At 37.8% G+C, this 12,469-nt stretch overlaps 1 protein-coding gene across 1 annotated transcript in view; it reads left to right on the top strand.

The window, feature by feature from the left end:
* Nucleotides 1-12,469, top strand: part of ADAMTSL3 (ADAMTS-like 3) — a 465,021-nt gene that overhangs the window by 242,622 nt on the left and 209,930 nt on the right. Inside the window, exon 9 of the mRNA XM_006870947.1 lies at nucleotides 9,481-9,592. Within this exon, the coding sequence (XP_006871009.1) occupies nucleotides 9,481-9,592 (112 nt within the window). The remainder of the gene's footprint in view (nucleotides 1-9,480; nucleotides 9,593-12,469) is intronic.

Genomic DNA, 12,469 nt, shown 5'->3' with positions numbered 1-12,469 from the left:
TCCACCCTATCCACCATCAAGCTTCACCTGGGATATATCATTTTGCATCCATTATATTTTTATTTTGCTCAGAGCACTGCACTACTGCTCAACCTGTGTTGTTGCAAAGATAAGGAACGTTTGCTTCCATTCATTCAGTACACATTCGAATAATGGTTGTACTTTGGGTGGGAGATTACAAGTGCAAGTTAGGTCACTGAGGATGGTCAGCCAGGTGTTCATAGTATCTCTTTCCACTCTAATCAACCAAGAGCGTTTGGTCTAAGACTTGGCTTCAACCTGAAAAATGAGAAGGGCTTGACCAGCTTTGCCCACAATGGAGGGTGTGCTGAGATATGTTCAGCCACCCTTCTCACTAGAGCTGATACAACAGACCTTATTCCATCGACTTTTGAAAACTAGTGTATTCTTACATTGTTGTTGCTGTTGTTAAGTGCCATAGGGTTTCCAAGTAGCAGCTGGTGAGTTTGAACCACCAACTTTGAGGTTCATATGGACCTTGCAATCCAGTGCTTTATCCCACAGTGCCACATCAGAACTCATACATAGAGATTAAAATATGTAGACATCAGTGGACATTATTATTATCATTATTATTACTATTATTGTAACTCATATTCTGAAGTTTCGCTCACTGCACCAGTGAGACAGAGATTTTGTTTCTTTTCTCATTAAAAGGCTGGATTTCCATGACTGGGCCCTCCTTGAAAATTGCATTTTTTCTTTTTCTAATTGGATTTTTCATCAGACCAGTATATTTGTGCTTTCCTGAATGATCTGTGTCTTCATGTGACCCTTGTCACAGCACCAATGTGTCACTGGTATTTTACATTAGATCCCTGAAGGTTTTAGTGTCTCTTCAATATGTGCATTTTGCCACCAGGTAGCAGTAGAGAGTCTTAACCAACTAATTTATGCAATATGCTTCCTGGATTGGTTGGGTTGTTGTTGTTATTAAGTGCTGTTGAGTCGATTCCGATGCATAGCGACCCTGTATAGGTAGATAGGCATTATACTACACTATATAGGGTATAGCGACCCTGTATAGGTAGATAGGCATTATTCTTTAGTGAGAATTTAACAAACATTTGCATCTGTGGGTAGATACTTGTGAGTGTCAACTTTAAGTCTATGCCTATGAGAATGATCTAATAAAATTAAGTTAAAAGTCTTTATTAAGATCTCCTTCTCCACAGTTAATTTTTAACTACTGCAGGTAGCTTTTCTCCTCTTTTAAAACGTATATTCATCTTCAGTGTTAAAAAAAAAAAAGTTATTTCTTCCTTATGGTCTGAAAGCTACCATTTTCACCTGATTGTCTGCTTTAGATGTCTTAAGGAATCCTTTCTCTCCCATTCAGGGATTTTGTGTGTGTGTAAAAATTTTTCTGATTGCTTCTTCCACTGGTTTTCAGCTAGGAGAATTTCTGTCCTCCTTTCCCTCTGCTTTCAGGTCTGGATTTTTATTTATTTACTTATTTTAATGCTCTCTACCCACCTGATGTGGCACTGTGGGTTAATGCACTGGACTACAAGATCGGTTTGAATCACAAGGTTGGTGGTTCAAGCTCACCAGCTGCTCCTCAGAAACCTTCCAAAGGGTTGCTATGAGTCGGAATCGACTCATTGGCACTTACCAACACCACCACAAACCTGCCAAGTCTATCTTTTCCTTCTGGGGAATTGTGATAACACATCTAACTTCTCCACTAACAAGAGTATTTGTAGATGTCTGTTAACCTTTCTCCAAAGAACAGGTCACAGGTCTGCAATACGGTGCAGCCAGTGGCTAAATTTATGTATTCACAGGTGTTTCAGAATACATCAATATAAGAGCAGGCTTCAAAAAGTTCCTGGAATAATTTCAATATCTTTCAATTTCATCTTTCCATGGACTTTTTAAAGCTCCTAGTATAGTTTTAGAGTCAGAGCCCCACAGAAAAAGAAATGAACCAATTTTATCATGACTCCTGATTAAGATTCCATATCATCTTAAGTCTTAAGGTAGACACTTTTTAACTGTCCCGTGATATTTTAGTGTAACCAGTTGAGAAATATTTTTGTGCAAGCAAAATATTTTCAGATACTTGTCTAGTGATTCCTGGAATTTGCAGCTAGCTTATATGTGTAAAAGTATACTAAGAGTAGTTTTATATAAATGTCTATTCTATAAATTTTAAATATTATTTTGAAATAATAAAATGTTGAATTTTGAAATAGTTGAATTTTAATTCAGTGCCTTACCATTGTTATAAAAAATAATTTCCCTAATAAAAAGAAGGGAGCTCTGTTTGTGGTGCTATAGGATAAGCACCGGAATGTAACCACAAGGTCAAGAGCTCAAATCCAGCAGTCACTCCTTGGAAACCCTATACAGGGTCACTATGAGTAGGAACGAATTCGATGGCACTTAACAACAATATAAATGTGAATATGATTCTGTTTTGCACTGCCCTTGTCAGTTTAGCTGTCTTGGAGACTTGCAAATAGTGGTATGGCAGGAGGGTAATTAGGTTGTGCTCTTAGCAGGAATGCAAAGAGAAGGCATTAATGTGCAACTTTTGATGATTAAAGCAGATTGTTTTTGAACAACAAACTTAATATAAATAAATGATTCTTTTCTAATTTGATTTAGTTCCCAGGAACGTTTCAAGTGTAAAGTTTGTGGGGGAGCTCAATCATAGTATTTCTTCTGTAATGCAGAGAGGAAGTTGAGGATGTCCATTCCCCAACAAGGCTGAGTCCAAGGCTTTATGCCTTCAGGAAGGTCACATACCACAGAGAGGATGTGAAAAGCCTCTGGTGGACTGTGGGTAAAAGAAGAAAAGAGGGAAGGAGGAAGCTGGTAGTGAGACGTGCATCATGAAGACAATCACTCTTCAGAGCCAGGGAGCATGTTAAGTATGTTGCAAGGAAAGTCAGAGACAGAGAAAGAGCTTTTGCTCCACTTTTTATTTATAACTCCAACAGGAAAATGCCTCATAGGGTACTCATTTCCTTCAGCAACAACCTGAAAAAGACACCTAAAACCCAACCCAGCCCAGAGTTTGAAGAGTCCGTTATGACTCATCACAGCCCTGTAGGACACGGTAGACTACTCCACAGGAGAAGGGTCTCTAGAATAAAAAGAGGTCATGTAACATTTAGTTGTAGGTTGTGATTTTAGCTCCCCAGTCTCCCTCAGCTCCCAAGTGGCATGGAAGATACATAGAAGGTTTTATGTACTCTGTCACAGGACAAAATGGGTCCTAGGTCTTGACATGGTGCGGGCAGAATGACCCTGTAGTATAAGTCCTTCAGCTTTGTTGTTGAAGATTGTCTTGGTTATTGTTGATTCTTTGTACCTCCTTATCAATTTTGAAATGAGCTTGTCAATTTTTATCAAATGTAGCATCATATGCAATCCTTAGGTATAGATTGCATCTCAATATAAAGAAGAAAAAAAAAATCCTCACTACTGGGCCAATAAACAACATTCTTATCAATGGAGAAAAGATTGACGTTGTCAAGGACTTCATTCTTCTTGGATCAACTATCAATGGAAGCAGCAGTCAAATCAAACGATGTATTGCATTAGGCAAATCTGCTGCATAAGACCTGTTTAAAGCATTGAAGAGCAAAGATGTCAGCTTGAGGACTAAGGTGCACTGACCCTAAGCCATGGTATTTTCAATAACCTCATATGCATGCGAAAGCTGGACAGTGAATAAGGAAGACCGTAGAAGAATTGATGCTTTTGAGTTATGGTGTTGGAGGAGAATATTGAAAGTGCCATGGGCTGCCAAAAGAACCAACAGATCTGTATTGGAGGAGAAGTGCAGCCAGAGTACTCTTTGGAGTCCAGGATGTCCAAACTTTGTCTCTCATACTTTGGACCTATTGTCAGGAGGGACCAGTCACTGGAGAAGGATAGCATGTTTGGTAAGGTGGAAGGTCAGAGAAAAAGAAGAGGACCTCCAGCAAGATGGATTGGCAAAGTGGCAGCATCGATGGACTCAAGCATGGTACAATTGTGAGGTTGGCCCAGGACCAGGCAGTGTTTCGTTCTGTTGTGCATATAGGGTTGCTATAAGTCGGTACTGACTCAATGGCACTTAACAACAACAAGAAGCATGGTTTTCATTAGAATTATTTTTCGGGGGAAAAGTGACACCTTTCAAGTATCAAGACTTTCAAAGCATTTATGTGATGTAACTACCAATTTGTTTTTGTTTTTTGTTTCAATTTGTTATCAATAATATTTATAATTTTCAATGTGAATGTCTTGCATGTCTTCCATTAAACTTATTCCCAGGTATTTGCTACTTTATATTGTATGTATTGCAAGTATGTATTGTCTTTTTGTTCCCCCTTCTCTTTGTTTGTTGCTGGTGTATGAAATGAATTGACTTTTGTATAATAATACTGTATACTTACTATATTCTAATGTTAATAATACTAATAGTTTGTGAATTCTTCTGGATCAAATACATGCAAAACTATGACATCTGCAAGTAATGTCAGTTTTGTGTCTTCTTCCCCAGTCACTGCATGTTTGACAGTTTTTCTTGCTATTGTTTTTACACTGTTTAGAACATTTGGTTCAACGTTGAATAGAATGGTAACAGCACATATACTAGTTATCCTCATTTCAGGGGAAAAACTATCATTCATTATTAAATAAAATGCTTACTTGGATAATTTTTGCAGATACTTTGATCTGGTGAAGAAAGTGTACCTTTTAATTCAGTTTGCTTGTTATCATAGGTAAGCGTGGAATTTTATCAAATGTCTTTACTCCATCATTTAAGGAGATCACATGGTTTGTATTTTCATTTTTCGCTTTTAATTTAATGAATTAGAGCAATTTTTCCAATGTTAAATCAATGTTAGCTTCCTGGAATAAGTGCTACTTGGTCATGATGCACAACTTTTTTATGTTACTGATTTGATTTGAAATTATTTAATTTAACTCCTTATGTATTTATGTTTTCTTGAATCTGTGTTGTACTTTTTTTCCTTGGGATGTCTTTGCCACATTTTGGTATTTTATAGTGGTCTTATAAGACAATTTGGGAAGTGCTTCCTCTTTTCCTAGTTTTGCAAAAGTTTGGGTATTATTTGTGCTATTTCTTCTTAAAATATTTGGAAACCTTCACCAGAAATTTTTAAAAATTATGCATTCAGTATCTTCAATTGAGACAAGACTACCCCAATTTTCAAATTTTTCTTCTGTTGGTTTTCATTAATTATGGTTTCAAGTAATTTGTCTATTTCAACTAAATTTTGAAAAGTTATCGACATATGTTTTCATAATATCCTCTTATTTTTTCTTCAATGACTAACGAATCACTTTTCATTCCTTATATTAATTAGTTGTGCCTTCTCTGGTTCTTCTTTGATCTATGTTTTAGAGAATTATCAGTATTATTAGCTTTCACAGAAATGGATCTTGGTTTTATAACCCATTTTAATAGACTTTCTCTCAATTTCCTTCCTTCTAACTCTGGTAGCGTAGTGGTTACGAATCAGGCTGCGAACCGCAAGGTCAGCAGTTTGAAACTACCAGCTGCTCCGCAGGAGAAAGATGAGGCTTTCTGCTCCCATAAAGATTAACAGCCTCGGAAACCCTGTGCAGGGTTGCTGTGAGTCAGAACCGACTCCATGGCACATAACAACAACAACAACTTTCTCTAGATTCTGTATATTGTTGGTTTTCTAACTTCTTGAGAGGATGTTTAGATAATTGATTTCTTCCTCTTTTCCCATAATATATGTATTTTAAGCCTATGTATTTCAGCCAAAGCCTTATATTTCACTCTTCATATTTTTATATGAAGTCTTTGTCTTCATTATTCAGTTAAATTATTTTATAACTTCCATAGTGGCATCATCTTTGATTTACAAGATTATTTAGACGTGTAACATCCAAGCATGTGGAAATTTTCCAGTAATCTCTCCAGTATTAGTCTGCAGTTTTAATTACACTATGGTCAAAGGACATATTCAATATTATTTGTCTTTGAAATTTGTTAAGATTTGATTTGTTACTCAGGGTACAGAATACTTTGGAATAATATGATGTATACTCTTCAATTGTTGAATACAGTGTTTTACAATATTAATTCGGTCATGTTCGTTAATTACTTTCTTAAAACCTGTAGCCTTACTAGGTTTTATCTGCTTATTCATCAACTACTTTGAGAGCTAGGCAAAAAATACTATTACAACTGTGTATTTGTCTAATTTTCTTTTTAGCACTGTCATTTGTTTACATTATGTATTGTGAGGTTATGTTGTTAGGATTGGCACTGAACTGCTAACTATGAAGTTGGTGGTTCAAACCCACCAGCTGCTTCTTGAAAATCATGTAAAGGGTTGCTATTAGTTGGAACCAACTCAACAGTACTTAACAGCAACAACAACCCAACTTCTCTTTGAAGACTTGATCCTTTTATCATGAAACTGTTTTCTTTCAGCACTTTGAAAACCTCTCTTCATTGTCTTCTGGCTTCCATTAATTCTATTGAGAAGTCAGTTGTCAATCTTGTTTTTGTTCCTTAGAAGGTAATATATCTTTATTTCTTTGTCTGTTTTTAAGTGTTCTCTTTGTTTTTGTTTTTCATCAGATAATCTATGATGTGATTAGTGACATTCTTTTCATATTTAATCTGCTTGAGATCCATGGTACTTTGTGAAGCTGTACTTTGATAGCTATCAACAGTTTTGAAAGATTCTCAGTTATTACCTATTCAGATAAGTGATCATCTATCATCGCTGCTCTGTATTTCTGGTATTCCACAGTACAATTGTACTTATGTAATATTATGCATTACCTCTATATCATATGTCTAAATTCCTCTTCTATCTGTTATTCCACTAATCCACTTTTTTAGGTATCTCTGACCCAAGAGTTAGTACACTATGGTCAGCAAGGCAACCCCTGTTCTTATTAATAAAATTTGTTATTGGAACACAGTCTTGCGTAAGTTTTTATGTTTTGTCTGTAGTTGCCTTTGCAATACACCAACAGAGTTGGTTGATTACAATGGAGACTGTATGGCTTGCAAGCCTAAAATGTTTATTACCTGGCTCTTAAAAAAAATGTTTGCTGACTCCATGGTCTAATCTACTGCTAAGCTCATCCATTGTGATACTGACTTCAGTTATTGCACTTTTTACTTCTAGAATTTTTGTTTTGTTTTTCTTATAGCTTCTTGATTTCCAGTGTAATTCTCCATCTTATTTCATTTTTAAGGTATATTAATTATGGTATCTTAATGCAGATTCCCTGAATATCAGAGCTCAGGGCAAAAACTCTGCACCTATGCTGTTTTTTTTATGACCAGAGAAACGGCAAGAGATGCTGCTAGACCCCAAAACATTAGAACAAGACATGACGCCAAGGGCAGGGCTGTAGGGTATGGTAGTGGTATAATTTCTGTTTCTATCAGTTAATGTCATCGTCTGATTTCTTACAACTTTACTTATAATGTCTGTTTTTCTACCTTTTTATTGTTAAATTTTGCCTTTTTTGAAAAAATGCCTGGTGTGGTACTGTAGGATCAGCTCTGGACTGCAAACCATAAGGTCAGCAGTTCAAACCCACCATCTCTTCCTTGGAAACCCTATATAGGGCCATTATGAGTCAGATCTGACTTGACAACTAGTTATTTAAATTTTTTGTGCTGGATGTTGTAAATATGATTTGAAACTTTGGATTTGTTCTGCTTCAGGGATAGCATCTGATCACCTTCATCCAACCAGGGATTTAAATCATTGGACTCTGTGCTTCATGACCTTTGAACGATGGTCTATGTTCAATCTGATTGCTAGGATATATCTTTCTGGGTGCCCCTTAAGAGCCTGGGGTGTTTATCTGTATCTCTTGCCATAAGAGGTCTTGAATTCATGTTTGTTCCCCCAGTCCCATTAGTTTGAAAGATGACAGGCCTGCTTAGCTTCTCAGCCTCTCAAATACCATTTGAAAATTTAAAATTCTCTTGAGTTGAAAGGTGGCATCAAAGGTAGTAGGAGTCCTGGTGTGGCTCTGCAGGTTAATACATCGAGCTCCAAGTTTGGCTTGAAACGTAAGGTCGATATTTCAAGCTCACCAGCCGCTCCTCGGAAACCCTATACCAGGTTGTTTATGAGTCAGAACCAACTCAACAACACTTAACAATAACAACAAATCAAAGGGAGTGGTATATATCTTTCCAAGTTCCCTTGGTAAATGAGACCTTAGCCTTACAAGTCCTCACTATCTTCTCTAATGACTTCCAATAAATTTTAAAAAGAAACTTTTTACACCGCATTTTTCATCCAAAACTGGTAGTTTTCATCCAAAACTGAAGCAAAACTTTAAGCAGCTCTTCCTATTTCTGTAGTCCCTGTGCTATGCCCCCTGCACCCCGCTCACTATCCTCTTCCAACATATCCAATGTTTATGTATGCTGTCATGTTTTATAATTAAATATATCAGTATATTATTTTTTCAATCAACATTCACTAATAAGCACAGTGGTTCCATACGGTAAGCACTAAACTGTTAACCACAAGACCCAAGGTTTGAGTCCATCAGCCACTCCACTTGAGAAGGATGAGACTTTTTGTTTCTATAAAGATTTATAGCCTCGGAAACTGTACACAGGATCACTATGAGTCAGAACCGACGCAAGAGCACTCAACACCATTAGTGACAACAAGCATCATTAAATATTACCTCTTTCATTTTTCCTTATTTTTACCTTCTTGAATTGCATATGTGCGTTAGTACACTTGGATCTGTATCTTCCATGAGCTGGGAAGTCTTGTTTTTGTTTATTTAAATCTCTTTTCCTCTTTGTAATGCATTCTGGGAGATTTTCTCACTTCAAATCAATAGAGAAGGTAAAAAGTAGAGTGGGAACTTTCTGGTTGCATAAAATCCCCAAGAAGTAAAATATATGTCTGTTTGTTATCACTTGCAGTGATCCTTACCCTTTTAATTAAGCATCACAATGCTCTTATGCAAATATCAGGTGTTTTATGTGCATTTGAGTTTATGTAGTTGTGCTTTAACAAATTTTTCAGAAGAATCTACTTAAAGATGTTATTATAAAAAAAAGGGGGGCAATCCCACTTACCAAGTCATATTATAGACAAACCCAGATTAAATTTCCACATTACAGTCATGGAAATAAAACCAAGTGTTTCAGGGAGGGAAAAAAAAAAAATGTCAAAAGAAAAAAATCTACCTACATTTTTTTAACCCAGTAGTATGCATGGAATTACCTGGAAAAATTACTCCAGGGAGGTTGGTTGACTGTCTGTCTCTTCAACCCCCATTTATGGCAAATCAAAATAAAATGATGTCACATGTAAAAGTTCTTGGAGTCTGTGCATCCTAGTCTGCTGTGATAGATGTGTAAATGTGTAGGTGACTTGCTTTCTTCTCTTGTTGAAAGGTGTGGCGATCACTAGCCCATTGTATGCAAATGTTATCACAGTTCTCTCTGTCCAGATCAGGTACACTGTGGCCAAAGACAGCGTGGTCCAGTTCTTCTTTTACCAGCCAATCAGTCATCAGTGGAGACAGACAGACTTCTTTCCCTGCACTGCAACTTGTGGAGGAGGTGAGACGAGATTTTTTTCTTGATTACTTAGAACTCAGAGTTAGCAATTATGCAGTGGCATTGTTGAAGACGATGTTCAATGTAGTAATTAGAGACATCTACTTACACAACATGGAGTCCTGGTGTAGAGCTGTAGGATCAGCAATGGATTGCTATCCTCAAGGTCAGCGGTTCAAACCCACCAGCTGCTCCTTGGAACCAATAAACAGAATCACTATGGTTGGAAATGGACTTGATGACACTTAGCAACAGCAGCAACCCTACGGCGTATTGCTCATCAGCCCGGAATGCAATAATTTTACAAATATGTCTTTATGGCCTTTTTTCTTGAAGACAAATCAGAAGTCAAATTTGGAAAACATCTTTTCACAAAAAGCTGGAAACATGTTTTGCATGTGTTCTTGTGTCTCTCTTCAAAGTCCCAAAATCCTCAGATCCATTACCCCTGAGTCAATTCTGACTTTTGGTGTCCACATGTGTTACAGAAGAGAACTGCTCCAAACGGTTTTCTCCACTGTAATTGGAAAGCGATCACCAGGGCTTTCTGTGTGTGCTCGAACCATTGGGTATATTTTGACTGAGTGCAAACCATTTGTGGCCATTGGCCATGGAAAACTTGAGAATCAGAGAGGTTAAGTGACTTGCCCAGTCCGATCAATTTAATGGAAATGTTGGTTCTTATAAATAGATTTCCTTTTCTTTCCCCAATTTATGTGAGTATAACTCAAAAGAGTAAGGGTATCAACTGAAGTGCAAGTGGGGGTGGGATGTTCTGCACTCCATTTGCTACTTCAAGGTTTGCACAGACGGTTGAAGTAGGTTTGGGGCCAAGTGTATTCCAGCACTCATTCAGCGCTTCCTACTAATGAAACACCTTTGTATGTTTGTAGCAGATAGCAGGCACCTTTGTGGGCCACACTGGCCAGGTCACAATGTAGTGGGATCTGTGTACCTGGGAATGGAAGAGAGACAGAATTTGGGGGCTGAATGAGGCCCTAAAAGGAAAATCATCATCATCATCTCAGTGCCATGAAGTCGATGCTGACTCATAGTAGCCCTGTGGAGGATTTCCAAGGCTGCCCTGGTGTGGCGCCATAGGATAAGCACTCAACCTCAAGATCAGTTTGAACTGCGAGGTCGGTGGTTCAAACTCACCAGCCACTTCTCAGAAACCCCATACAGGGTGTCTATGTGTCGGAACTGACTCACCGGTGCTTAACAACAAATCTCCTGAAAAGTGACTCGTAGCTTTGAACTATATACTTAGCAGTCCAGTGCTTATCCTACAGTGCCACACCAGGACTCCTAAAAAGAAAACTTAAGATTAATTTTCCCACTTTCCAGGTAGTTCTTCAGATGGCCAGGCTTGGGCCTTAAAGCACTTAATTACAGTTCCACAACAGTGGTTCTCCAAGTGTGATTTCTGGACCTGCAGCCGCACAAGGATACTCTGGGTACTAGTTAGGAAAGTGAACACCCAGGCCCACCCCAGACCTACCGAATCACAAAGTCAGAAAATCCGAAACACAGCCTTCTGGGTTTCAACAAGCCCTCCCCATGAGTCTGATGAATACTCACGTTTATCAACCAGCATTCTTCAGAGCTGTGTCTGTGGGTATCAGCTGTAGTAATCTTCCCAAACCAATTGCCATTGAGTCAGCTTCTACTCATGGTGCCCTCGTATAAGTCAGAGTAGAGTTGTGCTCCATATGGTTCCAGTGACTGAGTTTTTAGAAAGAGTTCACCAGCCCTTTCTTCTGAGGTACCTCTGGGTAGATTTGAAATCCCAACCTCTTGGTTAAATGTTGATTGCATTAATCATTTGCACCATCCAGGACAACATACATATAATATCTTCACTATTTTTGCCATATCTTTGTTAACCCTGTACTATTATTTACTGACAGTATGTTCTTTAAAAGAGTTTTTATTTTTAACTTAAATAAACATAGCTATAAAATATTTTTTTGTATTACCACCTTAAATGGAAACTGTTATTTCTTCTCATATATATAACACAGACACAAAAATAAATACAATGGAAATAAACCAGTGGTGAAGACAATCTTCTTGTCTCTGGAAGCTGTAATATTCTCTGTTCTTTCAGAAATTATCTCTTCCAATTCTTCCTGAAGTTGAAAATGTATTTTGTTGACTACTATAAACATTTTCTTAGACATAAGCTCCTTCAAATCTCCGGGTCATTGAGTTTCCAGTAGTTTCGAATGGAGATTCTTTAAAACATTTGCTCTTGTTTAAAGCTGACTGCTCTGTAGGACTGTGAAACACAAGGTCCATGGTTCAAGCCCACCAGTCACTCCATAGGTGAAAGATGACTTTCTGCTTCCACAGATTTAGTCTCAGAAACCCTCTACAAGGTCACTATGAGTCAGAACTTAACAACAACAAAGCTGGCTGAGGTAAAACACTATTTAGAATTGAGACTGTGGACTGGCTAAGCTCAAAAGATCTCTCCAAACCTGGGCCTCAGAAATATCTTGGCCAATCCTATTCTCCAAAATTGTATGCCAAAATTTATATCAAGACACAGCACTGTCCAGTGCACAAAGCTGGAGAGTTAGAGATCGAGGATCTGGATTTCCATCTTGGCTTTTGCCACTAATTATCCCTGAGACATCTTTGAGACTAAGTCTTTCCATCTGCAAATTAGACTTTAACTATTCCCCTGATAATGTTGCTGGAGACAGAGTGATGTTGCACACGTCAAGGAAAACAGTTTGATATCAGGCACGTAGTGAATTGGGGAAATGCTTGTTATATCAGAATCTAAAACTGAACTGTGTTCAAAAGCTCTCTGAGGATCTCTGATCTCCAATCTCTGAGGATCACAGATCTCCTCTCTCTGAGGCCCTCAGA

Source organism: Chrysochloris asiatica, unplaced genomic scaffold (genome assembly GCF_000296735.1).
Source record: "Chrysochloris asiatica unplaced genomic scaffold, ChrAsi1.0 scaffold00156, whole genome shotgun sequence".
NCBI classification, from domain to species: domain Eukaryota; kingdom Metazoa; phylum Chordata; class Mammalia; order Afrosoricida; family Chrysochloridae; genus Chrysochloris; species Chrysochloris asiatica.
This window is presented reverse-complemented; position numbering and strand designations above follow the sequence as displayed.